This window comes from Falco punctatus (assembly GCF_963210335.1).
Source record: "Falco punctatus genome assembly, chromosome: 9".
Classification (NCBI taxonomy): domain Eukaryota; kingdom Metazoa; phylum Chordata; class Aves; order Falconiformes; family Falconidae; genus Falco; species Falco punctatus.
In genome coordinates, this window is record NC_137589.1 from 18,948,084 (window position 1) to 18,972,635 (window position 24,552).

General features: G+C 44.5%; 1 protein-coding gene across 1 annotated transcript; it reads left to right on the top strand.

The window, feature by feature from the left end:
* Positions 1-9: 9 nt before the first annotated feature.
* On the top strand, positions 10-22,556 carry TSPAN15 (tetraspanin 15). The gene is made up of 8 exons (XM_080401374.1): positions 10-4,514; positions 9,894-10,079; positions 12,270-12,344; positions 14,748-14,843; positions 16,378-16,494; positions 19,953-20,000; positions 21,380-21,496; positions 21,942-22,556. Exons 1-8 carry the CDS (start codon positions 4,419-4,421, stop codon positions 22,092-22,094), a joined length of 888 nt encoding a protein of 295 aa, XP_080257500.1. The 5' UTR covers positions 10-4,418; the 3' UTR covers positions 22,095-22,556.
* The last annotated feature ends 1,996 nt before the right edge of the window (positions 22,557-24,552 follow it).

The window sequence follows — 24,552 nt, forward strand, 5'->3', positions numbered from 1 at the left end:
GCAAGGACCCTCCCTGGCTTTCTCCAAGCTTTCATAGCAAGAGAGAAACAAAATATATTCAGCACAATTTTAGCAAGGTGGTCTTGCTCTCTGCAGCTATTTGGAGGCTTATCTGCATTTTTAATACATATTACTTAATGGTAACTGCTCTATATAATATGACTCAAGCAGCTATATTTAGTAGATTTGGTATGATTTAACTTACTTAAATTCCAGCAACATGTCCTGTTGATGCTTGAAGGGTCAACTGAATAACGCCAGGAGAGAGGCATTTGTGAAGGCCAGACCTGAGCTGGGACTTCAAATAAGGCTTCAGTGGAAAGCTGGCACCCAGGATCTCATCTGGAAGTCCAGAAATCCTTCTCTGGTTGCTGTCTAGCATGAAAACATCCAGAGGAGCCTCTGCTTCATGATGCTCTGTACTCTGTGATGCTAAGGGGCTGAACAAGGCAAGGGGCATTCCCCCTTTGCACCACTGCATCCACTTTCCCAGCATGTGCTGTGGAAACTTGCCGACCTCACGCATGCAAGAAGGAGTACCTGGTCCTCGCAGGAAAGGGGAACCCTGACTCCCATCTCTGCTGAGAGCACAGTGCTCTTGCTCGCTGTCAGGTTTGCAGCAAAGGACACAAACATAAGCAACATGTCAAGGCTGAGATTTCAAAGGGTACTTGGCACTGGCTATGCCTGCTGTGCTAGAAGCCGAAAGTGTTTCAGGTATTAAAACCTGGTTTTGGACACGAAAACCTCTTTTCAGGATTCAGAAAGTAACATAAAGGAAAAAACTCTCCCTGTGCAAGCAGCACTGGGATAGCAGTAATTTTCCAGCTCCCAAAGTTGCTGGAGCTGCAGCTGTGCCAGTCTCCCCTGTAACAGGGCAGTATTTATTGGTTCAGGATCCTTCCCACCAGCTCAGACTTGCTTCGTTAATTTCTGTAGGTAGCCTTCAGTTAACCCATCACCTCACCACAACTCTTTAAACCAGGTCTTCTCTGATACGGTATTACCCAAGCGTTGTTTTTTTTAGAAATTAATGCCTGTAGTATTACATGTAATATCTTCTTCTCCTCATGATGGACTTCTCTGCAGGTAATCCCACTCACTTCCCTACCCAGAAACTGCAAAACCACACTTGTACGTGTCTTCTCACATGCACCGCAAAGCTGTTCCAGGCTCTTCTTGCAGGTCTTCCACTGACACCTCATTAAACAACTCATGAACCTTCCAGTTTCTGTATGCAGTCCAGGAGGGCTGTTCATGATTTGCAACATGAATCCAACAGCTAATAGTGTTTTTCAGAATTTTTCTTTGCCTCTCTCAAATCTCTTCAAATTCCAAGGAGAACAGAAGCAAAAACCTCTGTACATTTAGCTGAGAGCGCAGCTAAAGTGCTGTACCGGTCTTTGTTACAGAAAGCAGACCACAAGCCAGTGCTTAGAAGAAGGACTGTACTTTTTGATGTTTCAATGGTGAAACCATAAACTCTCTTGGCTGACTTTGAAGATGGTCAGGGTGCCCACGTTTCCTAGAAAACTTCTTCAGAACCACCTGCCCTGGTCCCTGTGATCATCAGATCATCAGGTGATGATCAGAGAGCAGCCATCCTTTGGTCACCATTTCATCATACAAGTCATCAAGGACTTGCTTTCGTTTATACACACCCAACCTATTATTTGTTTGCTAGTTGTGCATTGACAAGGTTATCATCTTGGAGCCTGGCCAGTGATTTAGCATGTGCTATCAAACGATTTTTTACAAAGGCAGGCTCCAAATTCCTTAGGAAAGTCACATTGCCTGGGACTATGGGCAAAACTTGCATCTCCAATGATTTTGGAGTTACACCAGGGAAAGGGACTATCTGAGAGAGGGTATTTGTGCTTGGCTGGTTTCACTGTTGTTTTTATTATGGGCAGGATTGTTCAAGGCCAAACATTCCTGTGCTGAGTCACCAGTTCCAGGCCTGTGTGAAAGGTGAGAGATGCAAACAAAAGATGTGGGTCTGGAAGGTCAGGAAGGGTGAATAAGGTGCATTTTGTATTTTGGAAAAATAATACAGTACAAGGTAATACAGGCAGTAGAAACTTTAATCATGTTGCACGTTGGATTCAGCTTTGGGAGGAAGGACCTTTACCCAGGGAACAGTTTTGAGAGCAGGACGTGAGGTCCATGAGCAGCCACCTTGGGTGGGGCAACGTGCAGCCAGACTGCAGCTTTATCAGCCAGGCCTGGGCTGGAAGAAGGTAGAAAAAATGCTGCTGGTAGCTCTGAAAAGCTTAGGGTCCTTCTGCCACTCTTTGGTGCAGGGCTAGCTGTGGGTTCACTTCCCTTTTCTGCAGATCTCCTAAAGCCCTGGGTCAAATGTTCTGCAGACCATGGCTTTTGAAGACCGTCCATGGGATCTACCATGCCTTGTAGACAATTGGGACAACCCTGGTGGTGCTGCAGGTGATTGAGGAAATGTGGAAGTTACTGATCCTTAACATGAACACACTCTCCCCGCCAGATGAGCCATTGGATGGTCTCGGGAGCAGAGGCTGTAATGCCCAGCCTGCCTCGATGCTGGCAGAGGTGCCAAACTCTCGGCTGGAAAACTGCAGCTGTGTGCTGCATTGGGCTCAGCTGGAGAGAGCGTGGCCAAGGACCCTCAGCACTGCAGGCAATTCATGGCATCTTACTTTAAACCACCGTTTGCCACTGAACTATAGTAATTGTATCCAGAGACCTTGCCATTTCATTGTCTAGGCAAAGTCTAGGATTCAGACAAAGAAAAGGATTATTCTGTTATTCTCATCTGGTTTCATAAAAGGAACCTGTTCTGACATATTGGCTCGGTTCAAAGTGAAAAACAACAGGAAAATGGATGCCCCTTTTAATCAGCTTCGCATCCATCCAGTCGTGCCCAGGAATGTTATTTGCAGAAATCACGGCACAAATCACAAGGTAAGGTGTTAGGGAAGAAAACTATTATTTTAGTTTAATACACAAACAAGGAAGATGCGTAAGCAACGGGAACGTGTTTGGGTGTGAGCGATGCCCATGAGACATGAAGCACGTGTGGCAGACTAACTCCTAGCACTGACATGGTATGCAAGGCAACTTCCAGCCTGCGTGCCACTGGTGGGTGTCAGGGATATTTGCAAATTTGTCTGAAAATTGAAGTTCTTGATATTTTAGAAGATGGATGCTCTAGGACATTGTATTATGTCTTACTGTCAGAAACCTAAGAGGCGATGTGCTGTCCTGTCACCAGCAGGGACCTGGGCTGCATTATTTGTTTCCAGGAAGCAGAGTTTAGTGCTGCATGGAAAACCAATGGCACTTTTAAGAACAGAATTGTCCAGGAATATTTTTTAGGCTTTACAAAAGAGGTTTTGGTAGCAACTACTGGTGTATTGTATGTAGCTAACAAAACCACGTGCGGCTGACGACTTATACAGTTTTGCATATGCAGCTCCGAGGTTTTCCACAGTCTCTTTACTAGCTAATTTAAGTATAAATGCTGCTGCACGTCATCTTCTCTGATACCAGACGCCGATTTTCAAGGCCATCTGTCTGTGCTCAAGGCCGGGATGCAACAACCAACTCTCTGATAGCTGGCTGCCACTTTGAATGAGACTTTCTCCCCCCGAGGAAAATAGCACTTTGTGGGCCAGGAGCGCAGCACTGCCACCTTGGAAGGGGTTATTTAATCTGGTAGGCATGAATGGCGTTTGCAGTCCATGAGGGCCGTGCAGACCCAACAGTGACCCGCTGTGCCGGGCACATGTCCCTTTAGGCAGGCAGGCGGCCAGGGCAGCGCGCACATCAGCTGTTGCGCTTTATCTGCGGGACGGGACCCCCTTGGCACGGGCGGTTTTGCGGGTGTCACAAGGAACGGTAAACGCTGCGGTGTCGCTCGGTTTGCTGCCGTAGAGCGTGGGGGTGCCGCTCTGCCGTGCTCCCGGACGCCCCGCCAAACACCCAGGCAGCAGCTTCGTGGACTGCTGTGCGCGCTGTTTGAAACGGCGGTGAGGGGCTGCGGGGCTGCGGCGGCTCTGGGAGGAGCTGGGGGGGTGGCGGTGGGGGGGGTGTCCCGATGGCTCCAGCGGCGGGGAGAGCCCCGACCGGGCCCGCCCCCCGACCGCGGGGCATTTGCAAAGGCAATTAAGAAAAAAAAAAAAAAAAACCAGAACAAAACAAATCCGGGAGCGCGTCGGAGCTTTGCATCTCCCTCCCGACGTGTGTGCTGCCCACCTCCCGCCCCATGCCGTACCGTCCGCTTCTCCCCGTGCGGTGTGCCCCCCCGCCCGCCGGGTCCCGGAAGCGGCGGCGGCCCCGGACCCGCCCGGCGGCGCGGCCGGTCCCTCCCGCGGGCACGGGCCGCCGGGAAGGGGCGGGCCGGGCCGGGCCGGCGGCGGCAGGTGCTGCGGGGCGGGAGGATGGCGGCGGGGGACGCGGAGCAAGTGCGGTACTGCGGGCGGCTCTCCTACCTCTGCCTCAAGCTCACCCTCATCACCTACTCCACCACCTTCTGGGTGAGGGCGGCGGCTGCCCGCGGTGCGGCGGGGGCCGGGCAGCCTGCGGCGGGCCGGGGGGTGCGGGGGGCGCCGCCGGCGGCTGGTGGGGCGGGGTCCCCGTGCGGGGGTCCGGCGGGGAGCGCCGCGTCCCCCCCGCGCCAGGCACGGGGGTTTTTCAGTTGCGAACACTTGCGCTGCGAGGCGGCGGCTGGCACACCTGTGCCGGTGGGTGCAGCTCCCTTGCCTTCCCGAGGGACCGATAAACTGGTTTTAGCAGATGGGGACTTGCAGGGGTTGGGAGTTTGGCGGATAAAATTCATTATGTATGCCTGTACGAAAATGCGCCTTCTCCCCCTCGGGGTGCTTGGCAAGGAGAGCCTTTGCCCTGCAAAGCCAGCCGCCGGCGTGCGGGGCAGTTCCTGCTCCGAGCCCGCGGGGCGATGCGCGGAGCTTTGGAATCCGCTGGAACCTGGTGCTGCCCCTGCGAGCCCTGGGCTCCCGGACGGGGGCTCCGGGCCGCTGCAGCGGGCTCCTCAAACGCGACAAGTTCGCCCTGACCCGGCACCCCCGGGCTGGAAGGAGCCTTGGGGCTCCTGGGAAGGACCGTCACTTTAAAGCTGCTTTTTTTCAGGCTCCGGGATACTGGGGTGATGCTCCGGGATACTGGGGTGATGCTGCGTGGCTGCACTGGCCCCAGGCTGTACCGATGCACGGGATGCTCGGGCAGGATTTCCTTCTGGCCCTCTCAGTTTAAATGCCACAGAAGCGCTTGCTTTGCTGCACCGTTCCTGCCTTGGCAGACACGGTGTTTCCAGGTGGGAGCGTGAAGCTTTTGACGTGTGAAAAGAGGTTTAGAGCTACCAGCTTCGATAGTAGGTGCCTGATCAAAGCTGTGGTTTAGGAATGAACAAAAACTGAAATGCAAAATGTTTGGATGTAATTCAGGCATGTGGGGATCCTGGCTACCTTGTTGTCTTTCCTAGACAAACCAACTGAGGAAAACCCTTGGGTTTCGACCCCAAAGTTCCCTGCATTACGCCACAGCTGCTATTCTGCAGGTACCGTTTTCAGAAAAGGGAAACCTGTTGCATTATTTTTCAAACTCTTTTGCAGCAGGTCCTTCATGAAGGGCCGTGCACATTGGCTACTCCGTGTTTTCTGTTGGCAGCAAGGGGCCTTGCTGGTGGAGTGTAAAAATTAATCCGGTAGCAGAAAAAGAGCCCTTCTGAAATGTGTCTCTGAGCATCCGTGGAGGACAAAGCCTCTTTTAAGCAGCCTGAGGATTTTATTTACTCTTTGTAGCTGCTTGTTCTGCATTTTCAGTGCTCTGCCCTTGTTTATAACCAAGAGCTTCCATTTGTCAGCTCTGCCAGGGAGATGATTTGCTCTGGGGGAGGAGAGAGGGGGGCAGGCATGATGGGGGTTGCGGGCAGGGGATGGCTGGGGCCACTGGCGTTTGCTGGCTGGCCGGCTGGCTGGCGCTGGGCAGCGTGCTCCTGGCATGCAGGCCGAACACACACTGTATTGTGTGAGCCATGGTGCGTGGGTTTCTCTCTCGAAATTTTCTTTTATTCTAGCTTAGGGAAGTAGATCTCATCATCAGCTGTAAATGTCAGTGGTCTGGTTCTTTTTTCAGCTGTGTTACTCTTCCTGACTTTAAAAAAAAAAAAATCGGTGTAAGTGGGAGTAAAGTTTGGCTTTTGTGTATTGGCTTGCTTAAATTTTGAGTGATTTGTGTTCTTTTGGGGACTTTGATGTACAGGGTGCTGCAGCCATTTGGTTTCCTCCCTGCTGTTGCTGTTCTTCTGCTACATTTGTGAGTGATGAACACTCAGATTCGAGTACCCAGGATTGCCTAGAATCAGCAGGAACTAAATATCAGCCTTATCCAAAGGCAGAAAGGAAATGAAAGCATTGCTGGGAGTGCCAGAGGGGACATTTGCTACAAGCCCTGTCACTGCTGTATCTTCCTGTGTCACCCGGGGCTTTTTTGAAAACTAGTCATCACTGTAACTTTTTCAGGCAACTGTTTTGCTGGTGAATGAGGCTGTAATGTAATTTTTCTCACTTGGCTGAAACAACGTCCAGCATTTTAAACAGAAGGTGCTGTTATTGAGTGGCCGCTGCTTTATTTAAGAATAAGTATTGTAAGTAAAGGGTTAAAACCGCTGCTTATAAATAAATGCTTTTCATTTCTCTTGGGAAAGCAGCTTCTGTGCATGCAAAAGCCCCAGTGAAAGTCCCAGCTATTTGCTGGTGGATACTCGTTTAATGTCAGTTAAGGCCAGTTAATTTTTCCTGCGGACACAGGGTGAATTACCAAACTGGGAGCTGTTGTGAAGGATGCAGGATGTAAACAGTGTGTATTTTGCTGGGCCACCTACGTAAAGCTTGCGTTCCCACCCCTAGTCACAGGAAGGGAGAGCACAGTCCTGGAGAAGAGATGGGGGTAGAATGATTGGCAAGTTAGCACATCTGCTTGGCATAAATAATTGCTGCTATTGGTTTGACCATATTAAAGGTTTAAAATCTTTTTATTAAATGTTTAAAAACCCGGAAGATAATAAAAGTGTAAATCCTGCTTGTAAGGAATGAAGATTTTAATTGCATACTTAGGTAGGCTTTCCCCCCAACCCCGTAATATTTTTTTATACTTCAAAATCTGTATAAAACTTGGAATGTGTGCGCATGTGTACTATATGATTGGTCACTCTGAGTTTTTGGTTTGCTGGTGGATGTTTTTCTCCTGGCGTGGCAGCAGTGCCGCTGAATGCAGCATGCGGCGTGTGCCCTCTGCGTGCCACCGTTGGCCGAACTGTTAATTTAGGGTTGCCTGAGGGAGTTTTTTTTACATGGGTGTTTCGTAGTCCTCTTCTTGGGGGGTGACATAATTGTCATGCCCGGTATCCTGAAGCCTTGCAGAGCAAGCGGCTTGGGGCACTTCTAGAAGAGAGCAGAGGAGTGGTGAGAAGCTCCCCCTGTTTATGCCCCGTTGGTCACAAGGCGGCTTTGATCCTGTCGTTTGTCTGGGGTGGGACATCGGCCACTGGGGGCATTAAAAGCTGTAATGGGTGGGAATTTGTAAGGGGGGAATTTGGGGATTTTCTGGGGGGCCAAGCTCGTATCGGGAAACAAAAGGCAGGACTGAAGTTTCTCGTGCACTTAAAATGCTAGAGGTGGTGTTGGAGGGTATGTGAGCAAACCTGCAGGTGGAACGGGGTGAAGATACGTATGTGTGTAAAGGTCGCTACGTGTGTCTATATATCTTAAGCTCTGAAAGCAGGAATGCGCCTTGTATTTCTGCTCACAAGCACCTTTGAATCTTTAAAACAAACAAACAAACCGAAATCTTAAATTGAATGTTTTGATGAGAAAACTATGGCTAAGAAAAAGACATTTCAGCAAAACATTGTAGTCTTAACACACTTCTGACATTCAGATAATCCCCATCAAGGTTTAATACCTGTGTGTTATGTCCAATATTGGTGGGTTGTTTTTTGTTTTTTTTTTTAGTTTTCTAAACAAGGAAGCTACCAGGCAAGCATTGAGCTTGTTCATGGTGCTTCAGTGTTTGCGGGAGATGCTGCCTTTAAGTTGCTGCTTATAGATCTTCTGCTTTCTGAGCAGCATAAATGCCATCTAGACACAAAGGTATCAGGGTTTTAGGGTTTGGTGGTTTTAATTTTTTTTAAAATCATCATAATAATAGAACTCCTGAATCACATATACATGTACAGTCACCAGTTTTATAATCTGCAATTGTTTTGTATAGTTCTGAGATTCTTTCCTCGATTGTTACAGCTGTATTTAAAAATGTCAACCTGATTTGTTGGTGTTGTCATCTGCTTGAAACAAAATTTATAAATTATTGCCCAAATTATTGATTTCTTTTTAAGAATAAAGCTAACACTGCAGATTGACTATTCAGTAATAAAAAAACCCTAATTACCATTTTACAGTGGAAGCATGTAAGTGGTAAATTTGCATACCTGTTATTTGCCCACCATGCTTTCTCTTCTGTTACCTTACAGCACAGTTTCTGAATTGTTTGGAGGGGAAGCTGCTCTGAATTTGGTCATGTGAAAATTTAAGTTACATTTAATATAGCTTCAGTACATTTATTTTTATGGGTGAACCCTTCTGAGTTTTTTCTTTTCTAAATGATAACTTGGTGGCATTCCCCACATACTGTCCTTTGGGATTGTTATTCATTCTTGTAGAAAACCAAGACTTTTCAGCAAGTTATTTATTTTAAGATATCCCATAATTAAAACAATATTTCAGCTGTTGGGCTCACTGTCTTGCAAGTAAGTATGTTTTATATTTATCTAGACCTTTCACTGTTGTATACCACATGATATCCAAAAGCCTTGTGTGATTGAGAAGCATGTTATTCTCGCCGCTGGTGTGCAGGGAGCAGATCCAGGGTTCCTGCAGAAATGTTGGGTCAGAAAAGGGCAACATTGTTTATCAGATTGCCAAAATGATCGATTTGAACCTGGCCTCTTCCCTCGGGATGTGCCTGGCTGTTGGAGTTGCAATAAAGTTTTCCCACTGCAATTTTCATGATTAAGTATTGTGGGCTATTTTTTTTTTTTTTTTTACTTCAGTATAATTCAAAGTGACTTGCAGAACACCATAGGTTTAATACCAAATTATTTTGACTTAACTGTGATTATTTTGATTGAAATATCTTTACCTTGTTAAATTAAATGCATCACATCTTGTTTCACTTGTCAGCTTTATCTAGTAGTTGCTTAAGAAAGTGCTGTAATTTCCAGCTTGCTTTTCTTTTTCTCCTTTTTTAATCCAGTGCATTTCCCCTGATGGCAGGAGTGGAGGTATAGGAAACACCTGGCCGTATTTACGGAGCCTAGATACAATAGCAGCTGATACTAAGGGATATGTACTAAGATCTTGATTGCCAACTGGCTTAGAAATTGTGTTATGTTAGAGGCGTATATATATTCACACGCACACACAGAGGGAAGGACAGACAGACATGCAAAGGAGGAGCATTAATGCCGTGGCATTTGCTAGTATATGTAATGTCTGTGGTCTCAGATGAGAAATAAGTTACACTTCAACCAGTGATGTATGGTTCAATTTGTTTAACTTCCAGAATGTTAAAAAGTTATTAAATACATTTTTAAAATGAACAAATCTCAGCGGTGTTGGTTTTTTTTCTAACTCAGCTTTTTTCTGCTTTAATCTTTGAGGGTCTTTTGTTTTGGTTTCATTTTTTTAATTCAAACTTCTGATTTGAGTGTTTTGATTGTTTATAATTAATTCCGAAGTGAGTGGTCACAGGTTCATGTGTACTCACTCATAAAATGTCATCTCTGTGTTTACCGGGAGAAAGAATAACATCTGTACTCTTCTCTTTTTCTGTTTCAGGTGATCGGAGCCCTTGTCCTTGCTGTTGGGATTTATGCAGAAGTTGAAAGACAGAAATACAAAACTCTAGAAAGTGCCTTTCTAGCCCCAGCAATTATTTTAATACTTTTGGGCATTATAATGTTCCTGGTATCTTTTGTGGGTGTACTGGCTTCCTTAAGAGACAATTTATGCCTTCTGCAAGCAGTAAGTGTTGGGGTTTTTATTCTTAATTTTTAAGACTCATTGCTTTTGCTTTTCAGCTTCACCTGAATTTAAACCCGTAACTCTATCTGCATTTAAATTGTTTTTAACAAAGTCACTCTTTTAATTTTAATTAAATCTGAAACTGCTTTATGGCAGTGGTCCCCTAACCGTGGTCTGTGGATGTCCCTCCGTCGGCGAGCAGCAATATTTCATCTTGCCGGTGACAGGACAGGCGAGGGTCAGAGCCCAGTGCCGGGAAAACCAGCTTTCCAGTAGTTGAGGGCTTTATGGAAAACAACCAGGAATGTGAATTATTATCAGCTGGCGTGTACTTTGTGCAAACTCAGCTGTGGGTGTACTATTTGACGCTAGCCTTTCCTCTGGGCTGGCCATACCCCAGCACGTGCCCTGCTCAGAGCTGCGTGGGAGAAGAGGAGAGTGCTGCCCCGTGGCCGGGGAGAGGCAGCTGCTGGCTCCAGCATTGCCCTGTTGGAATGGGGGGGTCCTAAAGCCATGAACCTGCCTGCTGGGATGTTAAGTGCAGAGATGAGTTGCGGTCTCTGGTGGTTTGCCAAACACTTCTCGTTTTGACTGGGAGGAAGCTGCTAGAGAAAGAAACCCCAGGTCAGGCTGACATCCGTCAGGCTGGTGGTAGCTGGGGTCACTCTGCCTTCGTCTGGGGAGTGGAACAGTGAGGGGAGATGGAGGAACGTGGGCTACAGGGTTTGCTGTGGAGCACCACAGAGCTTTGAGAGAAGGGCCCTAAAGGAGAAACGAAAGGAACAAAGTTTTTCTCTCCAGTGCCTCTGAAGGGGTGAATTTTAGGGAGATTCCTGTGTAACGCTGTGGTTGCAGATGGAAGTTGCACATATGGTTAATTAAAAATAAAGCACCAAAATGTGGGTTTCACCTTCAAGCCAGCTGGGTCTAAAGAAATGCTAAATACGTGGTATGTCATGTAGGATAAAGCAAGAGGTAACTGTGGGGTTTGAAATTACGCTGGAATTTTACTGGAAGTCTGTCCTTAGGTGGTGGTGGCTTCTTTCACTCTGAGCACGGTGGTGTCTCCTCATCTGATGCCGAGGACGTTTTCTGTTCCTGTTGTGGTAGCAAACCTGGTAGGGTATTTAAACGAAGAAAGTCCCTGACGTCTGCTTCTCAGGCTGATTCTGGATTTAGCAGGAGAAAAGGCATCTGCCTGGTGAATTACTGACGCTGATACTGGGTATGGAGAGCACGGGAGTTTAAACCAGCTTTCAGGGTGGAGCATTAGGGATTATTTTCTAGATGAGGGATCATAAAACATTGCTCCCGATGAAGTTTATTGTTAAGAAGCAGACCTAAATTCACATAAAACCCATCTTTTATGCCTAAAGAATCTTTTTGGTTGGGAAAACATTTGAAGTACAGGCACATCACAGCTATCTTGGGTATTGCTATGGATTTCTTCATATTATTCATATTCAGCATGCACTTGGACTAGTCACAGATGCATACGTTGTGGTTGTGTGTGAGCACATTTGTGAGTATGTGTATATATACACACAGGAATAAGTAAATAGAGAGCTAGCAGATGTCAGTTTTTTACCGCTGAGCATGGTAAGTCCTGTTAGTGCCCATCTTGGAGCCTCTGTGCTGAGCTGGCTTGGTCATGCAGGACAGCTCAGTTCCCTCTTCTGAAGCGACACACTAAAAGGTACCAAGCCCAGAATTTTGCTTTGATTTAACACTGGCAATTTAGTAGAAGATGGTTTGGCTGATCTTAAAGCACTGCTTTACCCAAGAAATGAAAGCTAACAGTAAGTGGTGTTTTTGTAGGAAGCATACAAACACAGAGCAGTGTGGTTTGTAGCAGTCCGTTAATATGCTTCTCTGGGATGCTGTTATGGAGAGAAGCATTTGGTCATGATAAATGCTCTATCGGTTTTGAGTCCATTCAAAGCAGAAGGATGATGTGTTTGCCAATTGGGCAAAGCCTACAATGGCTCAAGTGAGGAAAAAAGGCTTTCTTGTGACATGAACTGTTTTGTCAGAACAAAACCATAATTTTATATCTTTCTTTAAAATGACATCTCATGTGCAGAAAGCCAAGTATGTTGGCATTTGAATGTTACAGACTTAAGGACACTAATTGAAAGTGTTTGGGGTTTGTTCTGTTTAAGGACTCACTTGCAATTGTTTTTCTTGCAGTTCATGTACATTCTTGGCATCTGTTTGCTGATCGAGCTGACTGGTGGCGTGGTGGCCCTGATCTTCAGAAACCAGGTGAGCTGCTTGTGTTGAGGTTTTGATCACCAAGGATGTTACTCACAATCCGTACCGTTACAGCTGTGCTACTGAGCAAATAAAAGGTGTTAAAAATTGTCACCTGAGCACTGATTGATGGAGGTCTGAAGTCAGGTCCAGACTTTTCAGGGCCTTTCAGATTTGGGGATGGGTGGGATTGGCTGCCCCTTCTGGAGATTAATTCCAGATTAGACAATCTGAAGAAAATCTGGTAAGAAAGAACGTGCAATACAGGCAAAACGAGTTTCCAGCTCTTCATGTATTACAAAGTGCTTTATTCTGATTTGCCATCTGGGTCTCAGACTGCTGATTTGGAAAGTTTCCAGCTGGATTTGGAGACTTTGTTATTTTTTAGTGGCCAAAATGTTTCACCATACCTGAAGGACAGCTCTTCCCCGCCCACATTCATACGCAGCAGAAGGAATTTCTGTAGCAGACCCCATAATTTACAAGCATGCCATATATGAAAAACTTAATTTTTCTAAAAAAAAAGCAGCAGACTTTTTTTTTTTCCTGTTAGAAATGCTTTAAAACATAAATGTATTTACTATGGCAAGTACTAGATTTCTATTCTTTGATTTTTTTCTAATCTAGCAGAGTGTGAGTGTTAAAAGGAGGTGCTGAATAATGCGACCTCTTCCCTCCCCACCCCAATCCTACTGATCTCATTTCCACAAAAAGAAGTCATACATACTGTGTTACATAAGTTATTAAAAAAAAAAGCAGCTTGAAAAAAGATTTTTTTAAAAAATAACAACACATTGTTTTGAAGTTGTATTATGTTCTCCATAGCTGGTGTTTTCTTCTTACTCCGTGCTGGACTGAAATCATGAACTTGACTTGTGAGAGCAGTGGATCAGTATCTTAATTTCTAGAAGCCTTCATTAGCTGTTGCTATAGGTGTTTCCTTGGCCCTGCACAAGGATTTATTGTGAATTGTGGCGGGAGCGCTCATCCAAAGGGAGCAGCTCAGCCTGCCCGGTGTAGAGGCGTGGGCATCATGGGATGCAGAGAATGTGACTGGCAGAAAATTAAGTAAATGCCAAAGATGGTATTTGCTGAGAGGGAGAGGAAGAATTGCCGTTGACTTTCAGACAAAGAAAAAGTATTGTTGGGGTTTTTGTGCAGTAAGTGGTTTCCCAACACAGGTATTGCTGTCCGAGCGGGACAGCTGTGCTCAGGGATGGGTTTCTTGGCTTGTTTTAAGAGGTTAATGGAAAAGTTGGGGTTAGTATGGGAAGGAGAAAGAAGTATTTAAAAAAGCTTAGGGTCATAGCCTTTATTTAAATGCTGATTGTTTTGCATGCCTCATTGATTTTTCCCATTTCTTTCTCTATTTCCCGCTCAAATCTGTTGAGTCTAAATGAGGCGATCCAGGTAGCGCCAGAGCTGGTACTTGCTGCTCTTCATTCTTGGCCAGTTAGGCTGGTCTTGCAAAATCCCGTGTTACTCCTAGTCATCTATGTGATAGTTATTTTTGTCCTGCTTTGTTTGTAATACTGAGAAAACGAGGAGATGTATTTCAGGTTTCTTTCTGACCTGTAAGGATTTAACTGTGATCATTTTATTTTAGCAGCTGGATTGAAAGGAAAGGCGTTACGTTCTGTTCCGACTCGTCTCAGTTTTTGCTATGCTATGATTGTGCTGGATGTTAAAAGGATGTTAAAAACTAAATACACTTTTTTTTTTCTCCCTTTCTTTTCCTTCCTTCATCTTCTGAACTTTAAAAATGTTTTGTTGATTTAATTTCTAATATGACAAGCTGAGGAGATACTATTTTATAGCTGCCACCGCTCCACTGCCATATTTCTGAAAACAACCACTGTAAAACGTAGATACACTTTTTTAAGATAGAATGAATCGCTCTATCTGGCAATTATGGACTCCTTGGAAAATAAAGTGGTGAAAATAAAGTTAATGGAAATTAAATTTCATGGAAGATGTTGAGCAAGGACAGAGTCAGCTCTTGTTGCCCAGAGTGTAGTGCAGACCACGGTGCCAAGACACACCACCCAAACCTGCCGTTCTGTCACCCAAAAAGTGATAGGGATCCCCAGTGCCCAGCGGGAGAGATCCTGCCCAGGGGTAACGGGGCCATCTGTAGGAGATGCTTGGAGAACCTCAGAAGCAGCACCTTGCTGGGCAGGTGGTGCACTGTTAGTGCCTCCCAGCACGAAACCAGCAGCAAGGCTGCTTCCTTAAAAGAGAACGGGTGGTCAGTCCCTGCAGGACTGTGCCATGGTTTATCTGGTATTTGTTTTTTTCTTAAAAAAAGCAGCTTTCCTTTTGTGCTCATCGATTACACATGTCACTTTAACCTGCTCTTTTAATTTTGTTTTGGTATGTGTAAACCATGAATCTTGTTTTATTTCTGCCTTCTAGACAATCAGCTTTTTGAATGATAATATTAGAAGAGGAATTGAGAATTACTACGATGATTTAGATTTCAAGAACATCATGGATTCTGTTCAAAAGCAGGTTTGTGTTGTTTGTTGGGTTTTTTTTCTGGGACAAATTCAGTGCTGAGATGCAGTAGGACCTTAGTGACAGCTTTGAGTTTTTCCAGTGATGTGATAATCAAGTTCTTATTGATGAAAGGGATGAGATTTCCTGTGTCATCTGTTACAGTGTTGCTGTGGTCAGGGCTCCGCCAGCATCCCAGTTGGCATTTGAAGCCCTCTAAATGACTGCAAGAAGAGGGGGACCAAAGTGCAGCTTTTGCCTTGGTAGATGTGATTTGGATGCTCAAGGCCAGATCCTGCAACCGTGTAGCCTTAAAGGGGCTCCGCAGCTGGATTCAGGCAAATTCAGCCTAAATTCCACCCAAGTTCTTGTGCTCAGCATTTCTGCTCGCTGGTCCAAGACATTCAAAAGCATCTTATTAACAGGAGGCACCGGATAAAGAGAAATTAGGTGGCAGTTACACTGTTTGTACCTGGGCTGTTGTATTTTCATTCAAGGGCACATATCCAGCTCTTTAACAAGGTGGTTATTCAAAGGAAATGCCTGGGGAAGCATCTGTACCTGTAACGAAAATTCAGAAATTGTGTTGAGCCCAGCTGAGCATTACTTAATGGCACGTGTAGTTGACTCACAGCCTTCTTTTTTTCCAAGGCTGGTGTGTTGAAATGTTTATTGGATTATTGAAGAGTTCTGCAGTGCAGTTCAGAGGCTATAGAAGAAGCAGAAAATTTTCAGAAATGTGATGTCATGGCCCATGTGATGTCAGTGACCATGCCAAATAATCATTAAAAAAAAACAAACCCAAAACTTAGGAAGTGATATGTATATTTTAAGACATCGTTATGGAGATGGCAGCCTGCTTTGAAAAACAAAGTTAGCATGGAAAGTCTGTCAAAAGGAAACCATCCTGAGGAAATTTTGTCATTAGACTTCATAATGCTTTAAAGTTTCCATGCACTGCCCAAAATTATGTACAGTGAATATACATTCTAGTGATTAAATAAACTGCTCCTTTTCCCTTTGTTTAAAGTACAAAGTGAACGTTTGTATTAAGTCAGTGTAAACTTACGCTATTTGTTTGCCAGATTTCAGTTCTACTGAATTACACCCAAAATGTTCTGGTGAGGTTATTTTTATGCCTTATAGCAACACTTTTGTCTTTTAGACTCATTTAGAAATGTAGTCGCAATCCTTAAAAAAACAGAAGGATGTTATAGCTCAAGATGGAATGAATGTAAAAACAGTGCTTAATGATGTCCAGACCTGAACAGACAATTTTTCAACTCAGAAAAGATGGGAGGTGGAACTTAGCCCTGAGTACTTTGCTCTGGTACCCTGGGTAATAGCTCGATGAGTGATACAGAAACACCTACCTATATTTTTAATTCTTTTTGGTTGCATCTGTCATATTCATTCTTATGTACCTTGCTGATAAAATGACAGAATTTCTGGGTAGCTCAGTGCTCTTAAAATTGTTTTATTCTTAGGTTTTTTTCTGTTAAGATACGATTTTCTTTTTTTCCTTTGCCTTTTGTGTCGTTTCATCCAGTTTAAGTGCTGTGGTGGGGAAGATTATAAAGACTGGTCACAAAATGTGTACCACAACTGTGGGGCGCCAGGACCACTGGCCTGCGGGGTGCCCTATACTTGCTGCGTCACGAATAAGGTAAGTCCTGGCATCTCAGCATCACTGTTCTCTGCTGGGTTGCCAGCCTTTGCTTAGAAAGGTACCTTACTTTGGAAAGTCTGGGGGAAGAAGTGAAGGAAAATGGGTCCCTCCCAAAAATGGGACCTATGGATCCCTGGGTATTGACAGCTTGAAAAGAAGAAAATAATGAATTAGATGGGTTGGCTCCAGTCTGTCTTACTGTCCCGCTATGCAGTCCTAGAAGTGCAGAAGGGATCTTGGGAGCTCCTCTAACCTCATGGCCTGCCTGGACCAGGGCTGCTTAAAATTAAGTTTTGCTGGTGTTTTCCCCAGGGTTTGCTGCTCCAGCTTTGCCAGGAAGCCTGGGCCCTGATTGATTCCGTGGGTGGGGGTTGGAGTGGTGTGCTGTGTGAATTAAAACCCAAACAGAACAACCCCGTCATCCAGGAAAATCCAGAAATGTAGGCAAATGCCCTCAGGGTCAGTGCATCCTTGTGGGTGCAGGTCTAGACTGCAGCTGCTGCTCTGCCCTAACCCAGCCTCAAAAACTGCCCGCCTTGCCACCCTGTAAAAACTCCCTGCCTGGAAGGACACCCTGCCAGCTGGAGTCTGGACCAGTTTCTCACTCCGTGATGAACTGCTATTAAGTGGTGCTGACAGTGCTAGGGCCAGGCGTTAAGTTCCATGTAAATGTGTTTTGTATACGTTCTAGCAGTATTAATTCATCGCTCTTCATTGAGGGATGGGTGTAACACTGAATTTGATGAAGAACTATACCTCAACCTAAAACCAGAGTGGGCAATTCCTGTCTCACTGGGTTTTGGTCTTTGGTCTGAACATGGGACAGAGAGCGTGAGCCTGCGTGAGAGCAGGCACAGCAGAGCTCAGAATGGATAGCCTACTGGTACCTGTTATGTGCTGCCTTTTCAGTGTCTGCCTTGAGCATGACTGTTAATTTAAAAAAAAGGGGGAAATAAATGCAGTAATTGTGTCAGGAATCCTGCTAGGTGTTGCTGAGAAGCGTGTTTATTACGTATGTTTACACATTTTCTGTGTATGAGAGTCTTTTTAAATCTGTGCTGAGCTTTGATTTATTCTCAGAAACCAAAGCTAAACAGTTATTAAGTCTTAGGTATTTGAGAATAAGAAAGTTGTGTATATGAAAATAGTATCTGCTGATCCACATCTGCACGGAGCAGAAGAGCTCAGGATTTTTGCTTTCAGATTATGGTAAAGGAAGATAGAACTGACTAGTAAAGAGCTATCTGGCTTTTTAGTCGCCATTCAAACTACTGCTTATTTTTCTGTAGCACTCGTTTCTCTATTGAAGTCTTATTTTAAAAGGTTAGTTCATGTGTGTGGAAATACAGCAGTACCGTGAGGGCGAAGCGCTGCAATAACCAGTGACCAGTAACACCAAGTGCCTTTCCAGCTACGGCACAAATAATCAAACACGTTGAGGATTTCAGATGCAACCTGTTAGGCAGTAAAGTGCTAAAATAAAAACTTCTGCAAGGAAAATAGGGTGTGTATTCTCTGTACGCTTAATTGGCAGCTGGGGAGGGTGGGATGAGGCTACTTGCAGCCTGAAGGTAGCTTGTGAAGTGTTAAACGCAGGGAAGTTAATCGAAAGGCTGGGAGAAGCCCCAAAATAACAAGAAAACTTCTTATTTAAGGGTAGGCTGTTCAGCAAGGTGCTGTGGTGTGTTAGGGCTTGTGGCTTTGCTGCACCAGGGTGCCATCGATGGGCCCTGGGAAGCCCAAGTGGTGTGGGCACGTACTTGGCAGGACGATGCAAACATCGTGGCTTTATGGCCAGCTGCCTTGGGGAAAAAAAAACCACCCAAAACAAAACCAACTGGAAGATGGATAAATCTTGTATGTTTGACAAATGCTTCCAAATACAGGCTGGTTTCTGTCCTGGAAAACGACAGATATGGTTTGTGATTACTCATTCACTTTGTAGTCATGGAAAACTCCCGCTAATGTCAGAGGTTGGATTCTGATCCTTTGAAAAAGCCTTGTGCTAACACGAGCCAGGCTCGTATGGGGGGGCTCTGGAGGGACTATTTTTAAATCAAAGTATTTATTAAAGACTTACACTACTATAGTAGATAAAAATTGGTCCCCAAATGTCTATAGTCCTCTGTTTCTAATACATTTATCTCAGTCGTGTACATTTCCTGGTGCCACGATGATGTTAGCAAATACTGTGTTTAAAATTAAATGATGTGAATGTTCCTTGCGGTTGCATATTTTGGGAATGGCCGCACGTTTGTTGGTTAGGCTCAAGCGTTCTGTAAATGTGAAGTCACTGACAGCAGACACAGCAACACGCTGATGCCTGGTCTTGCAAACTTTGACTTCCAAGTGATTACCTCTGGCTGACAGATGGGTACCCCTCACCTTTTCCCAACAGCCCTGTGAAGTAGTCGGAGCTTTTATTTTTTTAGGAATGCACTGAACCTTGTTTGTCAGCAAGTTGCGTGGTTGAGGTGAGAGCCCGTTTTTTGAGGGTTTTAAAAAACTTGACCCTGGATGGCGTTTCTGGTGTTTTGTAACATCCATCTTCCATCTTTTTGCAAATATCCCTCTTCCTTCTTGGGGAGGTGGCCTGGGAACCCCAGGCTACTGCTCAGAGGCCACCAGCATTTAGAAATTGCATTTCTACATCTTGTTTTAATTTTGAGGGAAGGTCAAGACAGTAGAGTTAGTTCTGCATTATTTTCCTCATTTGTGTATTCTCATTTTTGTCCTTGTCTTTGGCTTCGTTCATTGCTTCCTTTGGTGCCACTGGGCTTTACATTGGCTGATGTGTAAGTGAAGGGCAGTATTTTCAGGTTAGCTTTGCCAGGCCAGGTAGAGCTTTGGGACCCCCATAAAATATTAAATGGCTACACAAAATGTGTTAGTAATCTGTGATAAATGCAAGCACTCAGCCTTTTTTTAAATATATGAATTTTATATAATGATATATAAAAATACATTGTAATAAATTTGGTCATATAAATTGTTCATGTAAGCATTCATAGTATAGGATGGCTTTTGGGGTTTAGATATTTCTGAGCTTAAATTTGTCATCGTGATGGCATGATGGCCGTGTTAACCCCTGGTTTTCTTAATGAGATGTGTTAAGTTATTAAGGCCTTAAAATGAAACCCAGCTGTTTGGAAACAGCTGTGGCGTACAGCTCTGCCGTAGCTAGCTGTGGTTTCTAATGCCATACTGTTTTTTCTGGATAGATACGGTTCAAATGCCTTGTGTTGTGACACAGTGGCAGTACTGATTTCTCTAAAGTCACGTAGATGACTTCATATATATATATCTGGCCCTGAAGCTGCTGGAAGAAACTTCTGTTGGACTGGGACAGAACCCTCTTGTTGCTCTTACATAAGCTGGGTGAACACAAGAAGAGTAACGATAATTTTTTGGTGACTTTTGTTTTCTGCTGCAGTTTATATTTGTTTTCTTTTCAGACAGACCTTATCAACACTATGTGCGGATACAAAACCATTGACAAAGAGGTAACGTAACCAGTGTCTGCCCCATCGTGGCAAAAGGTGGTGTTTCTCTGGGGTTTTTTTTGTCAGTTATAAAATTGTCTTCTGCATGCTTAAATCTACCAGACAGCTAAATTGGCAGTTTAGATGATTTTATCTGAAATAACTTTCACATATTAAAAAAGCTAATCTTGTTTGACTGCGTTATCTTCCCTTCTTTGTATCTTCCACAATTCCTTGGTTGACCTGCATGAAGCACATCTTCCCAAAGCTCATCCCGCTCAGGCTAATTACACTACTAATGCAAAGAAAGCTGCTTTCATACTTTTAAGTAGTGACTTGAGTTGGGGAAAGATTTTAATACTTAAAAGCCAGAGTTTCTCACTGAGTAACATCAGTTTCGGTAAAGCAAACGTAGCTGTTCCGAAGAATTTTATATCCCAGTAGTGGGTGGGGTTTTTTTTAAGCCTGTAATAGTTATTCCTGGAGGAGGAGTGGGACTTCCCAGGTTGTGTTGGCAGCCCTCTCCTCCCTCAAGAAGCAGGATGGGGCCGCCTCCTTCTTCAGTCGTCCTTCTTGGGGATAGCCCCAGTGACTCCAGAGTGGAGACTGTTGGCTCAAGGCACTAATAGCAGAGTGATTAAGAAGGGAAATCAGTAATTGGATCTGCCGGGAGTTCGCCACTCCCAGCTTTGGAGTGTTGGTGCAGGGTTGGTCTGAAAAAAACCCTCTCCCCAGCTCATTTGAGGCACTTGGTGCACAATGCCAGCTTCAATTGTTGGTTTTTGGGATTACTGGTTACCTTTACATATGACCTGTCTTAATTTAGTTTCATTGATTTATGGCTTAATCGCCTAAATGCTCCAGCCTGGCTCTAACGCCCAAAGCACTTAAACACATGCTTAACTTTACCCCATTCATCTGCTTAGGACTCTTTGCAGCCTCAAGTGCGTTCTATATTATCGATTGGGGTCACGGTGCAGTGCAGCTTGCAGGACTGAATCTGAAATCCTCTTGTTCCTGCCCTTTTTAGAGTCTATTGCAAAGCACTTGGTCCGCAATTTTTCCCACTGCTGTACTTTCAACTTGGAAGCAGAGAGAAAAGCTAAAGAGAGATTTACCTACTTTCCAAGTGGTCTAAAGTGAGAGTTGGATGCATTTCTTCTAGAAAAGTAGTTAGGGGGGGAAAAAAAGGTTAACAAAAAATAAAAGAACTGGTTCAGGTGTGGAACAACTTAAAAACAGATGGAAGAATTAGTGATGAGTTCACTGTTAAATTCAGTAGGTTTAAAGAGATGGGAAGGAGGACCAAATTTGCCTCCCTGAATATGGAGTTATCTTGTGTTGCTGTATCATACAACAGCGCGACTGTCTGTTTGAACATTTGCTCTGTTATTTTGCAGCGCTTGAGTGTTCAGCATGTTATATACGTCCGGGGATGCACGAACGCAGTGCTGATTTGGTTTTTGGACAACTACAGCATCATGGCCGGTGTGCTGCTCGGCATATTGCTACCCCAGGTGAGGAGGGGCCAGTGCATTATCCATTAAAGCGAGTATCTGATTTGTTGCTACAGCACACGAAGTCCCATTCAACTGCATTTCATTATGAGTCTGAGGTGGCGTTCCAGTAATTTAGTAGCATTACTGTGATATATTACAGGATTTGGTGGGTGAATTTGGTTTTGCTTGGTATTTTTGACTCCTTCCCTCCCCTTAGCTGTGTCCACTGAGACTTTCTAATACTCCAAGGGATGGCAATTCTGCTATATTGGCTCTTCACAAAAATGACCCATTTATACCCCTGTATGCAAAGAAGAATAGCAATGCGAGTTTCTGTCTGTATATGTACCACATACCTGCCCATATATCCAATGTATGTATACATGGTTTGTAAAAACTGCCTTGAGAAGCGTTCGATAAGTGCTGTTTGATCTCTGACTAGAGATGCCCCTTCCTTTTGCAGTTCCTGGGAGTGTTGTTATCCTTGCTTTACATAACCCGGGTGGAAGATATCATCACCGAGCACAAGCTGAGCGAAAGGCTGTTTGAAGAAGCGGGGCAGAGATCTGCCCCCGAGTTTGCAGGAGCTGGCTGCTGTATGTGTTACCCAGGGTGACTTTGGAAACCTCAGATATGGTTATAAAAAGGCAAATCCACCTGTTCTGGTTTGTGCTGGTTGTTACAGACTGCAGGTGTAATGAACCGGCCAGCAGACCAGCGGTGGCTCGGCAGCGTGCCGATACCTCTGTAGCCTCGTTGCTCTCTGTGTGTCTGCAACCCAAGGCACACCAGAAGGGCTCCGTGCTGCTGACGATGCTGCTGCGGTATCCCGACGCTGCCAGGGGTGGGCTTGTGGGTCCTCAAATCTATTTTGAATGATTGCCGAGTGATGCGCAGACGGGAAAACTCTTCTGGGAGGATTTGAAAATAGATTTCTAGGAAGAGCCTTTGTGTCTTGGGATGTTGTGTTTAAATGTTTGCCCTTTCCAACTTTATTTTCTTACTCCTTCCAAAAAAGATTTCTTACTGATCTACATGCTGAATATTAAACATGTGTTTAATAAATTTTTAAAGCTAATCTTGATGAATTTACTGACAATAATGGATGTGATGCTGAATACTTTCATTGCTCAGTCTTTTGTGCCTTTTAATAATGGGACAAATGCCAATGTTGAATCAGTCAGGTAATGCTTGATATATTTTTAATGCAATTTATTACTGTCTGGCTTTTGTATAAACTTATGGCATGTTTGAGTCTTGTATGTACTGTATTTTTCCTCTAGTAAATTAACTAGATGACTTATGATTTTTTTTTGAGTCCTGTATGTTGAGATGTTGCTAAATTTTTTATTCTTGTCAAAATAAAAAAAAACAATGTTTGCTTTTTTTAGAAAGCACAAAGTTTGTTTAAAATGCTTTTTATTTCCTTACCTAAGGTAAACCTGTCCCTCAAACACTGAATCAAAAGGTAGAACTAGCTTGAGCTGTGATCTGGCTTGGGTGCTGACCCGTCTAGGGTTTTGGACAGGGTCGCTGAAGGTCTGTGCCTCACTTGCTTCTCTTAGTGAATTAGAGACAAGACTTGGGACGTCGCCGAGAGCTCTGGGGGTTTTGTTCTTGTTGCTTTGTCCCGGAGCATTTTTCTGCAGCCTTTCCAGGAGCACTTTTCTGCAGCCTTTCCAGACCCAGTCAGGCTTGCAGGCAAAATGCAAACCCTAATTATCATGGTGCTTCAAATAAACAAATTCAGGGTGAGAATAAAGCAGGTTTGGTTTCTATCCTGCCTTTGTGAATCTCTTCTGACACTCCACTAAGCCACACAAAGGAATACCTGATATTATTCTGTCCTTGCTGCTTTGCTTTGCCCCCCCTTTTTTTTTTTTTTTTTTTTTTTTTTACTTCTCCTGGACACGTTTGTTGCTTCCTTCAAAACTCAGTGTTTGTAGGTGAGGAATTTTCATGCATTTCCAGGAGCCATAAAATGACTCATCCAGTTCTTTAGTGTTTCTGACAGCATCTAGAGAGAGAGAGATCCTGCAGCGCTGTCAAGCCCATCATCTGCAGAGCAAGGTTATTTCCTACACAGCACACTCTAGCGATGGGTCCCACACATGGTTACATATTTAATCGCTCCATATCGATGTCACCTAAATTTTCCTGGTCTCTATCCTGAATAACGTCTTTTGGTAAGTCAAGAAACAAGGTGTGTTTTAAGGGTGGATTTGTGTACAAAGAGAGGGAGGGGACAGCTTTGGAGGACTGAGCTGGTGAAGGATAGGAAGGTTGAAGCCAAAATTGGTTTATTGTGGAGGATGGGCTGGGCAGGGGGAAGCTGAAAGCTGAGGTATCACCACAGACAAAGCTGTGTGCTGGCCTTTATCAAGAAGGGGCTAACACTCAAATTTGAGATGGCAGGAAGGCTGTAATAAATTGTGAAGGAGAGAGTGACAAAGGTAATTTTTTTGGTTTTACTAATAGTGCCTTTTAAATGTTGTGGTGGTTTGAAGTACAAGATATCTGGGAAAGCAGGAGATGATGGAAGCGTGGTTAAAATTTGGTTGGTTTAAATGGAACAGAGAGAGTATTTGGGGATACCAGGGAGCAATTCTCCTTTAGCAAGGAATTTTGTGGGTTATACTGAATTTTCAGTCATCTTCAGTGCTCTCTGTCATATGCAGTGCTGGGGGGTGTGTGTGTCTATCCAACAATCATGAACTAAACATGTGTGACCTTTTAATAAATGATTGATTCAAATACTATTGACCCTTGCCACTCCCTCAGATGTGAGGAAATAACTCTTGGTTTCACAGGCTCATGGTGACTGGAGGGAAGGATGATGCTGATCGGGAGGCCACTGGAGGAGAGAGATGCAGCAGGTCTCTGCTCAGCTGCCTGTAGGCACCTGAGCTGTTGGGGAGGCTGCGATGGGGGTGTGTGTGAATTTGCTCTTAAACATGAAGCTTGGCTCTCTTCAGTGTGCCATGCTATTTCCTGTTAATAGATTGATTTTTGGATGGGTTTGTAGTGTGTACAAGGTGTTCCACATGCTTACAAGTAGCTGGTTTTATCCTGAG

Excerpts from the sequence above, each read along its gene's own strand:
- TSPAN15 (XM_080401374.1), top strand. The coding sequence starts at position 4,419 with ATGGCGGCGGGGGACGCGGAGCAAGTGCGGTACTGCGGGCGGCTCTCC. Across the intron at positions 14,844-16,377 it reads TGGATTCTGTTCAAAAGCAG|TTTAAGTGCTGTGGTGGGGA; the intron begins GTTTGTGTTGTT and ends CGTTTCATCCAG. Across the intron at positions 16,495-19,952 it reads CTTGCTGCGTCACGAATAAG|ACAGACCTTATCAACACTAT; the intron begins GTAAGTCCTGGC and ends TTTTCTTTTCAG.